General features: G+C 38.9%; 3 protein-coding genes across 4 annotated transcripts; 2 read left to right on the top strand and 1 right to left on the bottom strand.

The window, feature by feature from the left end:
• Window positions 1-201: 201 nt before the first annotated feature.
• On the top strand, window positions 202-6,620 carry LOC120792299 (multidrug and toxin extrusion protein 1-like). The gene is made up of 17 exons (XM_040131382.1): window positions 202-324; window positions 639-740; window positions 1,016-1,084; window positions 1,213-1,361; window positions 3,397-3,439; window positions 3,571-3,615; window positions 3,773-3,870; window positions 3,961-4,058; window positions 4,163-4,276; window positions 4,431-4,498; window positions 4,689-4,797; window positions 4,912-4,987; window positions 5,101-5,170; window positions 5,323-5,455; window positions 5,585-5,679; window positions 5,796-5,900; window positions 6,131-6,620. The coding sequence occupies exons 1-17, from the start codon at window positions 217-219 to the stop codon at window positions 6,386-6,388; spliced, it is 1,740 nt and encodes a 579-aa protein (XP_039987316.1). The 5' UTR covers window positions 202-216; the 3' UTR covers window positions 6,389-6,620.
• A 601-nt stretch (window positions 6,621-7,221) lies between these two features.
• LOC120792298 (multidrug and toxin extrusion protein 1-like) lies at window positions 7,222-12,824 on the top strand. Its single transcript, XM_040131380.1, has 17 exons — window positions 7,222-7,329; window positions 7,717-7,818; window positions 8,009-8,077; window positions 8,175-8,323; window positions 9,833-9,875; window positions 10,007-10,051; window positions 10,209-10,306; window positions 10,399-10,496; window positions 10,625-10,738; window positions 10,839-10,906; window positions 11,077-11,185; window positions 11,300-11,375; window positions 11,489-11,558; window positions 11,710-11,842; window positions 11,972-12,066; window positions 12,212-12,316; window positions 12,504-12,824. Exons 1-17 carry the CDS (start codon window positions 7,222-7,224, stop codon window positions 12,801-12,803), a joined length of 1,782 nt encoding a protein of 593 aa, XP_039987314.1. The 3' UTR covers window positions 12,804-12,824.
• slc47a3 (solute carrier family 47 member 3) lies at window positions 12,745-20,804 on the bottom strand. Of its 2 annotated transcripts, none has more exons than XM_040131378.1 (17): window positions 20,673-20,804; window positions 20,414-20,515; window positions 20,255-20,323; window positions 19,999-20,147; window positions 19,877-19,919; window positions 19,149-19,193; window positions 18,410-18,507; window positions 18,215-18,312; window positions 16,975-17,088; window positions 16,821-16,888; window positions 16,578-16,686; window positions 16,132-16,207; window positions 15,054-15,123; window positions 14,799-14,931; window positions 14,553-14,647; window positions 14,421-14,463; window positions 12,745-13,348 (listed from the first exon to the last, which is right to left on the bottom strand). In XM_040131378.1, the coding sequence occupies exons 1-17, from the start codon at window positions 20,802-20,804 to the stop codon at window positions 13,146-13,148; spliced, it is 1,647 nt and encodes a 548-aa protein (XP_039987312.1). In that variant the 3' UTR covers window positions 12,745-13,145. The 2 variants fall into 2 exon arrangements, with proteins under 2 accessions (XP_039987312.1, XP_039987313.1); XM_040131379.1 differs by having other exon boundaries at window positions 20,414-20,487; window positions 20,673-20,793.
• Window positions 20,805-21,437: the final 633 nt, after the last annotated feature.

Genomic DNA, 21,437 nt, shown 5'->3' with positions numbered 1-21,437 from the left:
TTGTAGATGTCATTAATGTGCAACTCTGGTATCCATCTAGAAAACTTAAATAGTGACTCATAAGATGAACTCTGTACCATGTAACCTATTAAAATGTTGAAATACTTTACAGAACAGTGGTGAATTCTGTCCCTGGACAACATCAAAGATAGGTACACGACTAAAAGGACAGTGGATTCTTTTGGAAAACCTGCATTAGTATCTGATCCTTCCGGCATGGAGGGGTTCAGTGACAAGCTTTTCTGCTGCAGGTGGTTGCGCAACATGGTTCCGTTGGAACACCGCGAGGAACTGTACCACATCCTGAGGATGACAGGGCCTCTGGTAAGGACTGGCACTGTTTTAACACCCTGTTCTATCTGTACGTGGTTGTGTGCATCAAGGTTGTCCTTCATAATAACTTGATTTATTCACTGGAAGATTGTTTTGTTTGAAATGTCAGAAAAAGTCGACTTGTCAATGTTTTGCAGGTTTGAAACAGTACCTGCGACCTGCCAAAGTGACGACAGTGTGGTAGCTCATTTGCAAAGAGACCCATTCTAATTAATAGTACCTTGTATTTACTGTAATCTACAATACATCACCTGCAAGCTGGTAGCTGTATCAACTGCAACAATATCGATGTTTGTCTTTCGTAGCTGCTCTCTCGAATCCTCAATTACCTGCTTCCATTTGTGGTTACAATGTTCTGTGGGCGTCTGGGAAATGAAGTGATGGCCGGCTATGGATTAGCTTCTGCTGTAAGTGGTTATCTGTAGGCTCAACAGTTTTGCGGAGGTTAACATGAAAAAAAAAGGCAACTGGAGAAATCATTTCTAGAGAGTTGTTGAAATGAATATGAAATATTACAACTATAAAATTACCTTCCAAAGATAGTACTTACAATTCTCTTCCAAACCTGATTATTTAATCATTATATAGTAAAGTTATCCTTATGAGTCATAGAAAAATTGCTTATATCAGAGTCCTTGAGTGTATATCAAACTAATTTAATTGTGTTTCATATTCATTTCAGACTATTAATGTCACCACTACAGCAACAGGATGTGGTCTGGGACTAGCATGTGATACTTTGGTGTCTCAGGTTTGGAAAACCCTTTGCTCTATGCAGTTTTGCCCTGACCCTCAATTTCACTGACTCCAGATCCCAACTGTTCTTTACTCTGTTCCATAAAATGACTGTGGAAACACTGTATGTGCGCGTTTGTGCAGACTTTCGGTGGTAAGAACCTGCTGCGGGTGGGAGTGATCCTTCAGCGGGGCATCATCATCCTGCTCTTGTTCTGTCTGCCCTGCTGGGGTCTGCTCATTAATGCCCAGGCCATCCTGTTATGCTTGGGCCAGGACCCTGAGGTGGCCAGGTAGGTCTGAAGACTACCTTAAGTGTTACTTTTAAAACTTACAAATATCCTTTATATTTCTATAAAGAAAATATGTTGACAGGTTAAATACTTTACATCACATCTAGAAACCCCTACCTCTCTCTGGTTCCATGTTCAGGTAAAATGGTACACTGGTTGAAAAGGGCACCAAACAATTCAGCTTAATTGAAGAACAATTGTATTTAATATTTTATTTGTTTTTTTTTAATGGTTAAATCCATTCATCAGTTCAGTTGTTGATTCATTACATAATAAACCAGACTATTCGTAAAAAAAAGGTTGAAAATTGTAAGCTGATTCAGCCTGGTCTCACCAAATGGCATATGAATAACACGCCAACTTCCTTAAGTTATTTCGTGTGATATCAGTACGCATTTTCGTCTCTACTGATTAACCCCTAACCAAAACTGCGTTAAATGACACGCAAAAAAGTTTAAAATGCGTAGACATGACACGCAAAATGACCCCAAAAGGGGCGTGGTATTCAAAAACAATTCCATGAGATCACAGTGGCTTCACGGGCCTAATTAGCCTGAAATTTTCAATGGGCCAATTTTCACATCACCGTATTTGAAGACAACCAATGAATAAACTTAGCAAACTAAATAAGAACAGGAACACTCTGCAAACATAGCCTGCATCATCTAGGATCCCATTGTTTTCACCACGGCTCTTGTTGAATCATGCTCCACATTCTACAAAGGAGATCCAGTCGTCTGTGGCCTTGGGTTCCACTTTTGTCTCCATAAGATGTTTTGCAGGATTTGCAGGGATACGCATTTTTTTTTTCAGGGTTCTCTGTATGTAATTGATTAATGTGCTCTTGGCTGGTGAAGTAGTGGGAGGGGGGTTTAGCTAAATCCGTTTTGGTCTCTGTCCTGTCTCCTGTCTCCAGTCTTCTTATATTCATTTATCGCACCCTTCATTCTTTCCTCCCTACTAATTGTATTTTCCTCCAACTTTTCTGCCATGTTTTCCCTGTTCTTTTGCTGCCTGTTTCCTTGGTGCCATATTGTCTACAGTAGATATTAGGAGTGAGACATGACTACAATGAGAGAGACACGCAAGTGTATATACATGCACAAAAACATATTGTGAAGACGCGCGTGCGTGTGTAATTCTGGATTCATGGCTAATTCTTGACTACTGTGGCTGATGTGGACTCACTGCATCTCTTTAATATCTTTTAAGGGCCAAAAATACTAAAAATTTCTCTAACATGACAAGGTGGCACATAATAGCATTGTAACTCATGATTTAATGGCACCTGGTAGCTTAGAAACATGCCGATTTCAATTCAGAAAAATCTCCCATTTTAGCTTAATGTTTTTGTCCTGTTTTAACCTAATGCCTGCAGGTAAAATAGGACAGTCACCCGAAACCATTTCCCTTAAAAAGTGAAGTATATTGTGAAAAGATTTTTAGTATAAGTCAAACAGTTAATAAAATGCAACATCCCGCAACTATTTTTGGTGTTATACCGTTTTTGTTTTAACTGCAGTTCTCTTCTTACCAAAAAGAGAAGATCAACATGTCACATGCCATACCTTGCAAGTTCTCAGACCAGTGATTTGTTTTCATCTTTGCTCTGCCCATTCCGGTTATTTCAGATCAATCAAAAGGATTGTTTCATGTAAGGAACCTTTGTAACAACAACATGTGTAGCAATAGCATGTTTGGTGATTGGCTGTTAATATTCAAAGAGCCCAAGATCTACAACCTTATATCTCTCATTTTACCTGGTGCCCCAAGTTACCTGACGTCAATGTAGGAAAGTCGCACAGTCACACTTCTCCTGTATTATTTGATGCAGCCTCACACCACTATTTTAGCACACTGCTTCAAGGTTGTTAAGTCCATATACAATAACTTAACATTTTTTTTGCCACAAATACATTTTTGAGTGGCAATGGAAATAAATGAGCTTGAACTGATGACATTGAAAAATGTATATTATCGTAAACGATCAATTCCATACCTTTAACTGGATCTAAATACAGCTTCTTCATTTCAGAATAGCCCAGCTGTATATTACAGCCTTCCTTCCTGCTGTACCAGTGAGTTCTGGCTTTTCTCTCACCTTTATGCGACAATTCAGCAAATATTCAGTATTATTTTTTCAGTTTTTCTGCGTAAGAAGCTGTTAAATAAATTTTAAACACCTTGTTAAAATCTTCTTTCTGTGCAGGCAATGTTTCTACATCAACTTCAGGTGTCTTACCTGCAGAACCAGGTGCATTGCTGTCCTAATCCAATTCTGTGTTCATCCCTTTCTGTATCATCTTAGTTCAGCATATAAGAATACTGTGTATTTTATTGAAACTAATTTCATTTGTGATGGGAAAGGTATAAGTGGGGGTAATCCCATTGCCTGGTTTTTGTGTACTCAGGGTATAATAATGCCACAAATGTACACTGCTGCCATGGCAAACATAGCAAATGTGGTGACGAACTACGTCTTTCTTCACTGGCTGGATCTGGGAGTTGAGTAGGTGAACTAATTTCAATACAAAGTTTTAAATCAGAATAGAACTTTTACACACACTGATATCACTGTGTCTGTGTACATTTCTTACAGTGGATCTGCAGCAGCCAATGCTCTGTCTCACATTTACATCTGTGCTTTTCTGTTTGCTTACATTTGGTGGAAGAAGCTCCATGTGAAAACATGGGGAGGTGAGGGACTTAATATTCATGCTCTGCCCTACATACAGTACGTGACACTGTTCATCCTCCTCCTTTTTTAAACTACATAAATAAGTGTGTCTCTCACCCTGCAGGATGGTCTGTAGAATCATTGCAGGAGTGGGGCTCCTACATGAAACTGGCCATTCCCAGTACATTAATGACTTGTTTTGAGTGGTGGGTTTATGAGTTTGGGGGATTCTTTGCAGGTAATTCAATTTTTTTTAATATAATTATTTGGAGTCCATTCTTACTGATTTAGATTTAATAATGTTATTTAACTCTGTCTTTAAGCTGCTTAACCAGCATGCAATACAAACTTTGAGTCATGTCTGTAATTTCTTCTTTGTCTCTAATGACCAGGAATGCTGAGTGAAGATGAGCTGGCAGCCCAACATGCTGTGATAATGGTGGCATTCATAACCTACATGGTATTGTGTTGTGACTGCAAATCAAAACATTACATTCTCACTTTAGAAGTGTTCTAGATTGGTTAAACAGTAACTCACGAATTATAGTTGTAGTTTCACCTCTGAACACTCCCAGGAGCAAGCACTTTTGCATGAAAATTTACATTTTTTATGTGTTAATTTTATTTTTTCCGAAATGATGAATCCATAGTTTCCTATGGGTGTTCAAGGTGCAGCATGTGCCCGAGTGGGTAACGCCCTCGGGGCAGGAGACACTGCTAGGGCAATTCTCACCAGCAAGATGTCCCTCGCTCTTGCAGGTCAGTTATAAACATTTTCTGTCGTTGTAGCCTACATTAATAAATTAGCATTTGATGTGTGGTTTGTTCAGCATTTTTTACTGTTAGACTGATTTCAAAGCTCCTCATTTACAGGCGGCTTCGCAATTGTTGAAGGTCTGGTTCTTGGCTCCACTAAAACAGTGATTGGCTGCATCTTCACCTCTGATGAGTGAGTCTCCACAGCTGCATTCACACTTCACCAACTGGGATTGTTCCAGTACTAGTGCTACATATAAAGATTGGGCAGGATAAATAGATTTTAATTTTAAAACCTTATTTCAGGAAGATCATAGGTCTGGTCTCGGACCTGATGAATGCCTACTGCTTCCTTCAGTTCTTCGATGGTCTTGTGGTGAGTCTTACTGTTTATCTTGTTATCACAACAAATATATTTGCATTCCGCTATCAAAAGCATGTAAATTAAGTCAAAAATAAAATGTCTATCAATCTTGACATCACTACAAGTGCGCATAATAATTACAGATTTGTCTCTTTCCTCCCTAGTGTGTGTGCACTGGCATCTTCTTGGGCGCGGGCAAACAGAAGATACCAGCTGTTGCTAATCTCATTGGATACTACTGCATAGGACTTTCACTGAGTGTTACTTTAATGTTTGTTGCAAAGATGAGAGTTATGGGTAATTATTTGAATGTTTTTTTATTTTCATAGACATTCAAGACAAATAAATGACTACATAATATGAGCAGGTTATTATAAATGAAGCCCGCTGTGCCCTCAATAGACTAATTTGTCTTTCTCTCTGCAGGTTTTTGGCTGGGGCTGCTTGTTTGTGTCATCTTACAATCCACCTTCTACATCATTGTCATCTCCAAGCTGAACTGGAAGAGGATGACAGAGGAGGTATTCTACTGGCTAATCTAACAATCAGGATCACGCATGGCCTCAGCTGTTTAGATTCAACGAAAAAATTTGTGGCAGAAAGTGGCAGTAAAGTTTCTGTATCTGCTTATTTGCAGGCCTTGAAGCGAGCTCAGAAAAAGACACCCGAGACGTTAAGTGCAGCTGCTCTGTCAGACGCTCTGGGTGACAACACTGCTGACCAGACAGCAAGGAATGGGAATGTAAGTGACCTGTTATTCCAAACACTAACAATCTAAATGGCTTTTCAGATCTTGTTTTACACTGTTATCAATGGACTTTTCTAGTTGGTTTTTCTATGTGATATTTTCTATGAGAAAGTTAAGTCAAAGATACCAAATATCTGATAGTTTTCCTTTGAAGTGTGATTGTGATTGCTGTCCATATGACTTAACAAAGTAAAATTTGACTTATGATGTTTTTTTCTTTCCAGTCAATGCTTGGCTACATGTCTGTGAGAGCGGAGGTGAAGGGAGGTCGTCTTTCCACCACCCAGCTGGTCCTCAGGCGAGGCCTCACTATGTTTGCGGCAGTTTCACTTCTGGCTGTGGGAGCGAGTGTGCACTTCCTTGTGCCCCTGCCAGAGACGCTGCCTTCAGAGGCCAACTTTACTATGGACTGGATCAATACTACATACACTCCTGATCAAATTTTCTCCACTGTGCTGGTCCCAATAGAAGAGTCAGCATAACCTTGGGAGCCTTGATCATGAAATCATTGATCGCGGTCAGTGTCGTAAAAGCATTGGATTTTAGACTCTCATGGACTCATTATCTTTGAGTAGCCCAGGGCTAAACTGTGACAAATTGGCTGAAAAGTGAAGTGAATTAATATTTTGGTAATGATAACATGTTTATTTAAGAGACAAATTCATTCTTTCATCACTTTCTTCTTTTTTTTAATTCAAAACTCATCTCTGGTCTTATGACAGAAAAAATAATGGTGTTTCTAGAAATATGAATAGACTTTCCATTTTATTGAATATAAAAGGAATAAAGTTTTGTGGGTTGAATAATGTTTTTGTATTCAAGGGTTGAGAGAAATGTGCTATTTTTTGTTGACAAGTATAAAAGTGTTCACTATTTATTTCTGTCACTAATTCTAGACAACAAATATGAAAGGCTCCAAGGAGTTAAGTTGTCTCCAACAATGTCTACATTCTGGTCGTAAATTCAGTTAATGTTTTATCTTTGGGGTAATACAAAAATCTGATAATGTTTTATCAGGGGAATTAGAGGAACTACAGGTAGTAAATTGTGTTTTACATGTTTAACTACTGAACTCAAAACTTTCTTGCTTCCAAGTCCCACATCTTAGTCTTTGTTTGTGATTGCAGGCTTTTTTCTTGTCTTTCTCTCACAATCTGTGTTGTTTCAGCTGGCCTTGGCTTAGTTCCAGGGAAGCTGTGACCGCAGCAAGATTTCCATCCTTTTCAAAATCCTTGAGAGCAAGTACAGTAATTACATTAGAGAAAAGACAGACACTTCAGCGGAAGGACCTGCATTGGGATCTTGTGATATAGACATGGGGGGTTACACTGAAAAGCTTTTCTGCTGCAGGTGGCTGTGCCACAGGTTGCCCTTGGCCCACAGAGAGGAACTGTACCACATCCTGAGGATGACGGGGCCGCTGGTAAGGATTGGCACTGTTTATATATCCTCCTCTGTCTGTAGGGGGACTGCGTGGACTAGGGTTGTCCTTGCTGAAAAGATAATTTAGACAACAGAAGATTGATGACAGTCTGTCTTTTCCAAGAAAAATGTTGTGTCAGCAAGATGTCAGCAAAACAGACTTGTGTCTGAGACAGAAACTAATTGACCTAAAACAGTGTTTGGCAGGTTTCAAACAGTGGCTGAGCAGTGGCTGCAACCTGCCAAAGTGATGACAGTGTTGTAGCTCATTCGCTAAGACATAGGCTGAGTGCCATGATAATTAATTGCAACTTGTGTTTACTGTGTTTTACGATCTGTGAGCTGGTACCTCTATCAAGACCACCATTGTTGATGTTTGTCTTTCTAGCTGCTCTCTCGAATCCTCAATTACCTGCTTCCGTTTGTGGTTACAATGTTCTGTGGGCGTCTGGGAAATGAAGTGATGGCCGGCTATGGATTAGCTTCTGCTGTAAGTGGTTATCTCTAAGCAACGCAGAGTTGTGGAGACTAACATCAGAAAATGAGAGTTGGTAGGGGAAAAATGACAACAATACACCTTTAAACTCACCTTCCCAAGACAGCTTTTACAGTTATCTCACAACCCTGATGATAACTAGTGTACATCAAACTCATTTATTTATGTTTCTTATTCATTTCAGACCATTAATGTCACCACTGCAGCAACAGGATGTGGTCTGGGGCTGGCATGTGATACTTTGGTGTCTCAGGTCTGGAATGTACTGGATAAAATACTGGAATTTTTTTATTGACCCCCCTACTGTTTATTACTGCCCTCCTTTTTAAATTATTAATTATGTTGTGCAGACTTTTGGTGGAAAGAACCTGCTGCGGGTGGGTGTGATCCTTCAGCGGGGCATCATCATCCTGCTGTTGTTCTGTCTGCCCTGCTGGGGTCTGCTCATTAATGCCCAGGCCATGCTGTTATGCCTGGGCCAGGACCCCGAAGTGGCCAGGTAATTAATAGCACCAAATCTGCAGTAATACTATTGCAGCCACTGCCAGTGATGTGGTCAGGTTTGATGGTAATGTTAGTTTATTAGATGGTGTTGATGATGTGAAGAGGATGAAGGAGACTCCGCTGACACCGTCTTGATTGCATATAAAGGTTTTTTTTACAAAGAAGTACAGCGTCAAATCAAGCATCTGCAGATCTGCTCGTGAGAGGGTGTGAAGCCAATGAACCACTCTGAAAATCAGCCTTGACCACCGACTCTTAAATAAGGCAGTTGTTTTCCTAAAAACTGTCACTAACATATGGTTTCAGTCACAAAGCATTAGCTTCCTTCTCCAAACTGTGAGGCATCCTCTGAGGACCATGGGCCTTTGTGTAAACACAGCTCTACATATGTAAACATACACCTCAGTAATCAGTCAGAACTTGAGACATAATCTTCTCAACTTTATACACTGAAGAGTTTCAGCAGCTTCATATATATATATATATATATATATATATATATATATATATATAATGTGTATATATATATATATATATATATATATATATATATATATATATATATATATATATATATATATATGTATATATATATATATATATATATATATATATATATATGTATATATATATATATATATATATATCTATATATATATATGTATATATATATATATATATATATATATATATATATATATATATAATGTATATATATATATACATATATGTATATATACATATATATACATATACATTATATATATATATACATATATATACATATATATATATATGTATATATATGTATATATACATATATGTGTATATATATATAATGTATATGTATATATATATATATATATATATATATATATATATATATATATATATATATATATATATATATATATATATATATATATATATATATATATATATATGTATATAGATAGATAAATTAAAATACATATAATACTGTATGTCTTTCAAGCTACATTATTAGATTTTGGTCACTAGGAGGCAAAATATCTCTAAAAAAGCTTACAGACACACAGCCTTTATTGCCTTATAAAGTTGGTGGGGCTAACTTGTTGGCAAAATTACGAATGTTGCAGACACGGAGCAACACTATCATCCCATTGGTGGTATGTTTCTGATCACAGGAGGATTATAAGATAAAAACATTCACTGGACTTCACCAACTCCTGAAACGCTGAGTCTTTAGTTTGCGAGATATTCCACTTCAGGAGCTTGTAGCAACTGTAAATCTGTTACCTGTTTGATTCACATTACTCACAGTCATTTGGTTCAGTTTTGATTAAAGAATATTGATTAATGCAGATTTAACTTGATAGTTTCTCATTAAATAGGAAATTTTCCATACTCCCGTTTCTGAATGGCCGTGAAAATAAATTAGATTGAACTGATGAGCTAAACACTATTACCTTAATTGATCATTTTTTGTTTTTAATTTTAACTGAATACTGTGTATTGATTTCAGGATAGCCCAGCTGTATATTACAGCCTTCCTTCCTGCTGTACCAGTGAGTTCTGGCTTTTCTCTCACCTTTATGCAACAATTCAACAAATATTCAGTATTATTTTTTCAGTTTTTCTGCGTAAGAAGCTGTTAAATAAATTTTAAACACCTTGTTAAAATCTTCTTTCTGTGCAGGCAATGTTTCTACATCAACTTCAGGTGTCTTACCTGCAGAACCAGGTGCATTGCTGTCCTAATCCAACTCTGTGTTGATCCCTTTCTGTATCGTCTTAGTTCAGCATATAAGAATACTGTGAATCTTATTGAAACTAATTTCATCTGTGATGGGAAAGGTATAAGTGGGGGTAATCACATTGCCTGGTGTTTGTGTACTCAGGGTATAATAATGCCACAAATGTACACTGCTGCCATGGCAAACATAGCAAATGTGGTGACGAACTACACCTTTCTTCACTGGCTGGATCTGGGAGTTGAGTAGGTGAACTAATTTCAATTTACAAAGTTTTAAATCAGAATAGAACTTTTACACACACTGATATCACTGTGTCTGTGTACATTTCTTACAGTGGATCTGCAGCAGCCAATGCTCTGTCTCACATTTACATCTGTGCTTTTCTGTTTGCTTATATTTGGTGGAAGAAGCTCCATGTGAAAACATGGGGAGGTGAGGGACGGTTATATTTAGCAGATATTTATTGTAACCTTGTGATCTCATGGACGTCTTTGTTCATCTTCCAAGAAGCCGGCCAAAGTTTTCTCTCTACATAAATAAGTGTGTCTCTCCCCCTGCAGGATGGTCTGTAGAATCATTGCAGGAGTGGGGCTCCTACATGAAACTGGCCATTCCCAGTACATTAATGAAGTGCTTTGAGTGGTGGGTTTATGAGTTTGGGGGTTTCTTTGCAGGTAATCGAAATAATAGATATTGGAAAGTCATTTGATTTCATTGAACCAGATACAATCTTTGAGTCATGTCTGTAATTTCTTCTTTGTCTCTAATGACCAGGAATGCTGAGTGAAGATGAGCTGGCAGCCCAACATGCTGTGATAATGGTGGCATTCATAACCTACATGGTACTAACTACTACTGCTACTATAGTTGAAGTGCTACATTCTAATTTTAAAACTTTTCTCCAAGCATCTTTGACCCTACTTTTTGTTTACCTTAAGTCAGATTCAGTTCACTTCTGAACATTCTCGGGAGCAAACTCTTTCATACTTTTTCTGAAATGATGAATCCATAGTTTCCTCTCGGTGTTCAAGCTGCAGCATGTGCCCGAGTGGGTAACGCCCTCGGGGCAGGAGACACTGCTAGGGCAATTCTCACCAGCAAGATGTCCCTCGCTCTTGCAGGTCAGTTATAAACATTTTCTGTCGTTGTAGCCTATATTAAGAAATTAGCATTTGATGTGTGGTTTCTTCAGCATTTTTTACTGTTAGACAGATTTCAAAGGTCCTCTTTTACAGGCAGCTTCGCAATTGTTGAAGGTCTGGTGCTTGGCTCCACTAAAACAGTGATTGGCTGCATCTTCACCTCTGATGAGTGAGTCTCCACAGCTGCATTCACATTTCACCAACTGGGATTGTTCCAGTACTAGTGCTACATATAAAGATTGGGCAGGATAAATAGATTTTAATTTTAAAACCTTACTTCAGGAAGATCATAGGTCTGGTCTCGGACTTGATGAATGCCTACTGCTTCCTTCAGCTGTTCGATGGTCTTGTGGTGAGTCTTACTGTTTATCTGATAGCACAACAAATATATTTGCATTCTGCTATCAAAAGCATGTAAATTAAGTAAAAAATAAAATGTCTATCGATCTTGACATCACCACAAGTGCGCATAATAATTACAGATTTGTCTCTTTCCTCCCTAGTGTGTATGCACTGGCATCTTCTTGGGCACTGGCAAACAGAAGATACCAGCTGTTGCTAATCTCATTGGATACTACTGCATAGGACTTTCACTAAGTGTTACTTTAATGTTTGTTGCAAAGATGAGAGTTATGGGTAATTATTTGAATGTTTTTTTATTTTCATAGACATTCAAGACAAATAAATGACTACATAATATGAGCAGGTTATTATAAATGAAGCCCGCTGTGCCCTCGACAGACTAATTTGTCTTTTTCTCTGCAGGTTTTTGGCTGGGGCTGCTTGTTTGTGTCATCTTACAATCCACCTTCTACATCATTGTCATCTTCAAGCTGAACTGGAAGAGGATGACAGAGGAGGTATTTTCAGCAGGGCCTCTGAATTTGGACTTGAATTTCTACAGAGTCAGTTACTGAGACAAACTGTGCTTTCAAAAGGTACTTTATTTGTCACATGTAGGAATATGAGAAATTGGAAAATAGTTTCGTTTCTGCTTATTTGCAGGCCTTGAAGCGAGCTCAGAAAAAGACACCCGAGACGTTAAGTGCAGATGCTCTGTCAGACGCTCTGGGTGACAACACTGCTGACCAGACTGCAAGGAATGGGAATGTAAGTGACCAGCTAAACTTTCAAAACTAGCAACAATTAATCAAAATTATTTTTCATTGCTTGTTTGCTCTTGTTATCATTTATATTTTACCATTGTGTTTTTGCTTCTTTGACTGAGTTTTACTGTGCCTGCTCTCCATATAATTTAAGTAAATAAAGTGATAGGGAATGTGATACTTTCTCCCAGCCAGTGGTTGGCTACATGTCCGTGAGAATTGAGGCCCATGATGGGATCACTGAGACACAAGGTGGACATGTTGTCCAGCAGGTGAAGGGAGGTCGTCTTTCCACCACCCAGCTGGTCCTCAGGCGAGGCCTCACTATGTTTGCGGCAGTTTCACTTCTGGCTGTGGGAGCGAGTGTGCACTTCCTTGTGCCCCTGCCAGAGACGCTGCCTTCAGAGGCCAACTTTACTATGGACTGGATCAATACTACATACACTCCTGATCAAATTTTCTCCACTGTGCTGGTTCCAATAGAAGAGTAGATTGACCTTGAGAGTCCAGGATAACCACAATGTTTCTGTTTCATGTTAAAAATCCCGAGTTTGTCAAACTCTCTTTAGTCTGACTCATTCTCTTTGACAGAATGTGGTTGTGAACCAAACACTGGCAGATTTACTGGTAAATCTTGTGAAATAATGGTTTAGGAGTAATATTTTATATTAAGAAGTTATTTCAGTGATCATAGAGCATTTCACTTTCTGCTCATCTTCACTCCTGCCTCTCCACTGTCCTGCTCTGACATCCTGCAGTGCAAACATCTACATCACATTGAGCACTGGTGGCTAACGAGTTACTCCACTGAACACAAAAGACTCTGCTGTCATTCATCTAACCAAGTTAGTGATCAGCAGGTTTATAATGATTCCGGCAGCCAGGATGAACAGCATGAAAGCCAGAGTCAAGCCCCTACGCAGAACCAAAGTCCTGTGGGACAGCTCCTCCTTCACTGTTGGTCCCTCCTCAGCGCCAACCAGGTCCACGTTGTCTGTTTGGCACTGTGAGTTGGTTGGATCATCTGGCTGCAGACCTAGACATACATAAGCAAATGACACGTTTTCACTTCAACTGGGACCTTTGTGAAAAATCTGTTATTTGCATGAGACTGTGCGCTGACAAACTGTTACTGTTTTGGGAAGGTTTATTTTTAGTTTCATGCATTAATGGCCGTGTAATTGAAATTGTAAATCACACTGTTAAAAATGCCAACCAAGTTGAGTCATTTTTTAATCTTGTTTGGACAAGATTAATGTTTCTACATCAATGAAAGATTAAATGAAAAGTTTTTTTTTTTTTTTGTTTTTTTTTACCATTAGATAGACAGTTGGCTTTTTTAATGTCAATTACACAGGGTGTGCTAACGTTTGTTAGCAATTATTAGTAACTCAACTGTGACTATGCTAGAGATGACAGCGGTTATGGCTCAAATTTTAATATAAAAGGAATCTGTGGGAGATTCAGGGGTCTAGCTAGCTAGTTGCTGATGCATTTTAGTGATGTAATGCTGAAATGATGAGGCCTAGTTGATAATTGTTTAGTTGATTCTAAGAAAATCAATTGCCAACTATTTTGATGATCAATTAACTATTTAAGTCATTTCTCAGCACAAATGTCTTTGCCATACGGCCATTGTTGCTTCTTAAATGTGACAACTTGCTGCTTTTCACTGATCTATATCATTGTAAACTACATGCTTTTTTTGTTTTGGAATGTTGCTTTGATAAGCAATCAGCAATTTGAAGACATCACCTTGAACTCTGAGCGTTTTTCAATATTTTAAGACGTTTTGTAGTCTAAACAATTAATTGATGAATCGAAAAAGTAATAAACAGATTAATTGATAATGAAAATAATCATTAGTTTCAGCCATGCTCTCTGCCATGCCAGAGTGGGTTTGTGTCCATTTAGCTTGTAACTTGTGTACTTCAGCAGAGATACAGTGATGATAGTGACTACATTTCAAGCTCAGACAAAGTAATGACCAGTTTAGACTACATTTATTATAGTCTGAGGAAGAACTGACCATTTCCTGTGCTGTACCAGATAAATGTTTTTTCCTGTAACAGAACGAAACGCTTTAGTCGATGCACAACCTCTCTTACTTGTGTCTGTGGAGCTCCCACGCACTCCCGCTCTGATTTGAGCCTGGAGGAAAAACAATGTGCAAATGTTTTATTCATAAAGAAGTAGCCTCAGGCCATGTATAATGGGAAGATTTACCTCTGAATACTAACCTCTACTGTAACTTTATTCCAGTTCAGTCTTACCAGGTAGAAAATCAGAAACAAGCATTGCAGAGACACACAGGTAAACAGGCCTGTCCACAGACCTGTGAAAGAAGTGAGTTGCTTGAAAACAGTCGCAAGCAAATGTTGATGGCGTGATGAGCTCTTACTAAAAAAGAATACTTAAAAATTACCAGTCAACAATGTGGTACAAAACAGCTGAAGGCTAAAAATCATCTCTGCTGTAAATCTTACCCTTGATTCCTAATTTGGCTGCAAACATCAGTGACACACCAATAGGGAAACCAACACCATAATATCCCAAAATGTTGCAAACAGCCCCAACTTTCTGTTTACCGGCTCCTCGTATAATGCCACCCGAGGCAACCTAGTCACGCAAAATGATAAAGAAGCGGTTAGACTCGCCAAAAAAGGCCTGTAATTTTTTATAAATACCACTATATATGGGTGTGTCATGAGATCTGGGTGTAATTGGAGAGATATACTTACTGATATTGCATCTAGGAGTATGAATGGAGCATAGAAAGCTATAACATCAGCAACCCTTCTCCTGATTTGTCTGTTGGCAGAGAAGGACTTATTTATATAATTACTATAATTTATAGTCTTACTCTGTAAGAGAGGTACAGAAGCCCTGAAGGCAAGAGAAATAAATAAATAAATAAATAAATAAATGTGTGTGTGTGTGTGTGTGTGTTCTAACTTTTTCTAGCTTTCTGCTAGATATAAAGTAAAAATAAAGAATAAATAAATAAAATAACAAGTTAACTAAGTCAAAAAATAAAACATGATTGAAACCCCAGTCCCCTGGGTAAAAGTTCTATGCTGGACCCATTCATCCAGCCCAACCTGCATTAGGTATGGACTTTGTGGCCCTTTATACCATCTCACCTGACGTCCTAACGCCTTTCTGGCAGAATGCCTTCGGCAATTACAATACATTTCTAGCTAAAAGAAAGACATGACAGTAATGTTACATATCTTGCTAACACAATAAATGTACCTTGTGTTTAGAGTGCATGGAGAAATTAAAAATCAACTAGAAGAAAACATGAGTGCTTCTAGTCCTATTTATACTTCAGCTCCTTGTGGCCAAAATGGGTATTACAAAAACAAACACTTGCCAAAAAGGTTTTTTTTCCCCATTTGCCTCTCAGGGTTTGTTTTAAAAGAGGGATGATCCTAGAAAAAAAAATTCCCTTCCCTCTACGGTCTTTTGTAGAGAGGTGAAAAATGACAAGAATATTCAATTCTTGTGTGTGTTTATTTTTGAGCAGGGTGCAGTTTTAAACTATTGTAGTACCTTTGACAAAAGAGAAATAAGTAAATTGCCATTACTCACTCTGCACGCACCTAACAGGTATATTTACTTCAAGTTAATAAGTAAATGAATATATATGCAAAGTCCACAGTTTTCTGTGCAGGTTATGACTCATTATGATGAAACCTCATTTATCTCCCCAGACTTGACAGTTGCTCAAGTCTGGGAAAATACTTTTTTTTTTTTTTTTTTTTACAAAGGAACACGATTTGTAGTTAGAAAAAAACGTGATAAAAATGTACTCACTCATCATATGTAAAAATATAAGAGATATGGTCCTTCAGACTCCCAATGAGGACTGCCAAACACACAGACAATGACCCTGTGGTAAAGAGTAACAGACTTAATTATCCACTGGTTGCATCATTCAAAAAGGTGCTGAACTGAATTGTTTTCTGCAACACATTAACTTTTATTTACACAACCAGCAGCCTCCTTATGTTGGCCAATGTGTAGCTCTGCTAAAGCAGTTTGGGACCTTAACGCCCTGCTCAAGGGCACTTCATAAGTAGATGACACGGGAGGTGAGCGTACGCTCCACTCACATTTTCTGTTGCGAGACCTGGTCTATAGTCTCTAAGCTACTCATGCTCTAATTTCTTGTCTGCAATTACAGTTATACAGCAACAATTCAATTCATTTTAGTAAGATATTAGCAAACAGGATTAAATAGTGTTTAAGTGCATACTGACCTGCGCAGAACATTGTCATTTTAGCGGACAGTTTTGCCTGCTCTGTTTCTCCGGCTCCCAAGGCATTTCCAACTCTTACACTGCCTGCTATGCCGAAACCCAAATGGAACTTATAACAAAAAATACTATATTAACATGCTGCTACACTGCATATATAAACAGGTGATCCATTTCACACAAAAACAATTTGATGCATATTCAGTACTTGGTAGAGGAAAGATCATTTCACATGAGAGAAATCACCGTGTATGCAACATTTGCCAGTTCATATACAATTGACTGAGCTCCAAGTTCCACCTCACTTATTAGACCTGTCAAAGAAAAACAGCAGTTAGATTTCAGACCAACTTTACTTCACACGGATGTTTTAAAACCACAAAGTGACCTGTGACACTACCTGCCAGGAAACCTCCAATCTCATACGTCCACCACTCAACACACAGCATGACCATGCTGGGGATGGCCAAGTGTATGTATGAGCCCCAGTCCTGCAGGCACTCTTTAGACCAGCCTGTGTAATCAAACAACGAATCATTAAGTCATTCAGTTACTCAGTTTATCCATCAGTCTGTCCATCGCCAACACAAAAGTATTTCTACATTAAAATAACAATTTAAATACGATTCAACAGATATAACACACAGAGAATGAAATACAGTTAAATTAGGTGAGTGTTTTTGTCTCAAATCTGGGGTCAACAACCAGATTTTTTTTGTTTTTGTTTATTGTACTTTATTAGACATGGACATAACAATAGCATTTGAACTGCAACATACAATTATGCAAAAGCACCAGATTCACTGTATTTAGTGTTTGTCCACAGGAGGATTTTAAGAAGTTGAAAAAATATGTCATATAAAAATAATAAAAATACAACACAGCAATAAATATAGTACAGGTATAAAAGTACAATAAAAAAGACAGATGTACCTGCTACAATCAAGCACTGGTGAAGACTGCTGCTTGCACAGCGGGGGTATAAAACTAAACCATAGTTTATTCCCTCAGGGTATCAGATATGGAAGACATGTTATACTGTTGCAGTGGAAGAAATCTACTCCATGGACAAGTTCCCCATGCAAAAATAGAAATGTACTCCATGCCTTATGACTAATTACAAATGTTAGGTTTTTTTCCCTCCAAGTTAAAGTACCACACAAAACCTTCACTGTATTGTGTTTTTTCTTGATATTGCTGACAAATTTATGATCAAAATATTATTTTCCACCTTAAACTGTAGGAAGATGTGCAGATGTTGCTATTTCTGACACAATATATTGTACGCATAGCCTTGCTTAATAGTATTAATAGTCTTTCTCTTAAGATGGGTGTTTAGTTTTCTCTAAGTGCCCTTAAAAACTAACCCACGGTTTGTTTTCCAATCACCTGTAACCACATGACCTGTAACTACGGCTCTAAATATTTTACTGGAATCCTCGTGCATGTCATACTATAAACATTTTAGTGATCTCCTCAAATTGCAGTTTTTTTTTTTCCCCTCCTGAGCTACAACTTGACTGTCTCACTCTGAGTTTTATTCATCGCTGTAATAACTCCTTATAAGACACGCTTTCAGGAAACCACTGGAGCCTCCGATTATATGCACGATCACGTTCCTCCCATGCAAATGCACTCACCTCCCCAGGTAGCCTTGTGAAGACCTCGCCACATGATATAAGCATAGAGAATTCCAGCCATGGAGAACTGAGAAATGGCGTTGGCAACAGCAGAACCACTGTAAAGAGTATTTTATACTATATTACTGGTTATGTGATGCTACCGGGGATGATGACACTGAAGGAGCCATGCGCAGTCCAATAAGCGATACTCACCCTACTCCCAGATTTAATGCGTGGAGAACAATGTAGTTGATGAGGGCATTAAGAATATTGACCACACAGCCTGTGATCACCTGTGGCCATATGATGCCCTAAAAGAAACGTGCCACATATTATTCTTATTAGACACCGGCAAAGTTAGAACCAGGATGACTGTTGGAAGGGTTTTCCACCCACTGTGTCTTCCTCCCATTAACGGACAGAAGATGTATAATTTAACAAATCATGCATACATCTGCACCTTCAACAGAACAACAACCTCAATGTAACCATTGCTGCATTGTTGGGAGTAGTGTTGCGTGACCTTGGGAAGTAGACCTTACTGTACAGTTTTTCGACTCAGCAAGTGGACAGGAAAGATGTTCTTGTGCTTTGCACACCGAGTGATTTACCGAATCAACAAACACAAAACTAATCCAAAAAAAAAAGTGATCGAAAGGGAGGCTTGTACTTTCATACATATTTATTATTAAGGTTCTTGACATGGAAAAGTTCAGGCAGCCCTGACCTGATTACCATCCGAGTTGGGACAGCATTAATCTCTAATGTCACATCAGTATGCAGCCTGGAGCTACACTGTAGCCAAATGAATAGAAGGCTGGCCAACAGAATCTTTCTCTATATGGCTAAAAGGAAGCAAATCATAGGCCCTGTGACTGTTGTTTCATAGAATCAGACTGTATTGTTTCAGCTCATCAAGGAGTTACTTAATGATAAATCATAATGGACCTACCTGGTTTTGCAGATATCTTGTTTGTAATGAATACATGAATGCAGCCTGTAAAGACATTAATTAAATTAATAAAAAGAGATTACTCTCTGATTTCATATATGTGTTTACAACACTTATCTATTCATCATTTTTTAAGAACCATTTATTCCTACTCTAGACAAGGACAGAGGCTGCTGCCTATCCCGGAATGCACTGGAAAAAAGGCAGGATCACATCTTGGGCGAATGGTCTGGTTTCAGTATGGCAAGGTCACAACACACGTGCAAATCTGCATGCAATCTACATCACCAATTCACCTGAGCCGTATGTTGGTGAGCTGTGAGAGAAAACCCGTACAAAAGATGTGGAGAGCAAGTGAACTCCACGCAGACATGACCGGGGCCTTCGTTGTTCAACGGCGACTGGGCTACACACTGCACTGTCAATGTACAGTATGTAGCCTTTGTTTAATGAGGCAAAAGGCCAAACACACAAACAGCATCAGAAATGATGACAAAACATTTCTAAAAAGGACCAGGGTTTGAAATCATCATGTGAAATGTGGTGTTCGATTTCTTTTAAACTCCTGGAATTTCAATCCATTTTTTATCGTGCCAAGTTCTGGAAACAGTGTTTTCAAGTTCAATATTTACCCACGGGGTATTTAAAGTTAGCAAGTTCAGAGTTCTGGACCGGTGAACGGTTCATAACTGTTAGACAGTAGCTGTATAATAATTAGACATACTCACAGGAAGCGCTGGCATAAAAATCTTCACATACAGCTGAGCCAACCTAGAGAGAGATATTCCATCAGAATCAACAAGAAATTAAGAGGCAGAGTGGAAGGGAGTGTATTTTTAAATCAGCCGACCTGGCCACCTCTGGATCCTGTCTGACCGCCAGCAGAATGGGCTCTGTGTTGATGAGGATCGCCCAGCAGGGGAAACATGCCAGAATCAAAATGAGGATCGCCCGCTGCAGAATGGCCCCAACTCTCAGGAGGTTTTGGCCCCCAAAAGTCTGAAACCAGAGAGTGTACTCTTTTTTATTTATTTATTTATTTTTTACAAAACACTTGACAATACTTGTCATACCATAAAATGTGTGTGACAGGGTGTGACTCATACCTGCGATATCAGAGTATCACATGCTGACGACAAACCTGAGCCAATAGATATACCTGTAACATTAATAACCTGAGGATATAACAGAAACAATGGCGGATCACTGTATGTTTTGCTGCTCTGCTGGTTTCACTTTTGAGAACACTACTGTACTGTACTTACTGCTATGGCCAGAGACACTCCTGCCAGCTCCGTCTTCCCCAGGTGACCACAGAAAATAGTGCTGACAAAACTCACTGAAAAAGACATGAGCTGGGCCATAATCTTATCCAAAAAAGAAAAAGAAAAGAAATGGAAAATGAATGAGAATTAGCTGGAGGACCAGAGGGATATAGATGATTATTTGGTATCATTGTTATTATCATTTTAGTGCGAACGACTGACTGGACCGTGGCTGTACACGCAAATGGCAGCTACTTACCAGCGGTCCGGCCAGTTTGGACAACGCCTTCATTTCTGCCTTGAAACCAACGGGGGCCAACACGCGGATCCGCTCCAATACACGGCATTCAGTGCCCGGACGAGCAGGTGAGCTGCGCGTGCCGCTCTCCATGACTCGGTAAGGCAGGGGGGGGGAGGGGGGCAGGTGTTGCTCCTTCCACCGGTGCCTGTAGCTGTGAGGCCCCGTCGGCGCGTCCGACGTTAAAAAAATACCTGCAATCACACCGATCACGTGAAGTCCGCCACAATGACTTCCCGTGAGCCAGGTTGTGGTGGCGAAGTTGTTTTGTTTTTTTCAGTGCCCTCAAACGGGTGATTTTGTTTTTTTTTTTTTTCAAACTGCTCATTTTCAACTGGTCATTTGTCCCGAAGAGCGCGGTCACGTTTAGAGCCGCCTCTTCGGTCCATGGGCCACTAGGAGAAGAGACACCTGTTGGAAAAGTTATTTGAGCTTAAACAAAATTGAAATACTGTGGAATAACCGTGTCATAGAACAAGTGCCACAATGTTAAAGTACATTATTATGACACACATTTTCTGCCTTTATTAATTGGAAACAGTAGCCCTCTTTCATAATTTCTTTTTTTTCTATCTTTCTCGTCCGTTTCCACTGGGAATGCGTCGTTAGGAGTCAGTAAGTCTAATAGAAATTGGGTTTTTATTCATTGAATAATTCCCAGGCCTTGAAGCTTGCCTTTTGATGCTGCACTGCCCCAGCAGATGGAGCCATTCCCCTATTAGCTGA

This window comes from Xiphias gladius, chromosome 7, assembly GCF_016859285.1.
Source record: "Xiphias gladius isolate SHS-SW01 ecotype Sanya breed wild chromosome 7, ASM1685928v1, whole genome shotgun sequence".
Taxonomy (NCBI): Eukaryota; Metazoa; Chordata; class Actinopteri; order Istiophoriformes; family Xiphiidae; genus Xiphias; species Xiphias gladius.
Note: the sequence above shows the minus strand (reverse complement) of the source record. Positions and strands in the feature narration are given on the sequence as shown.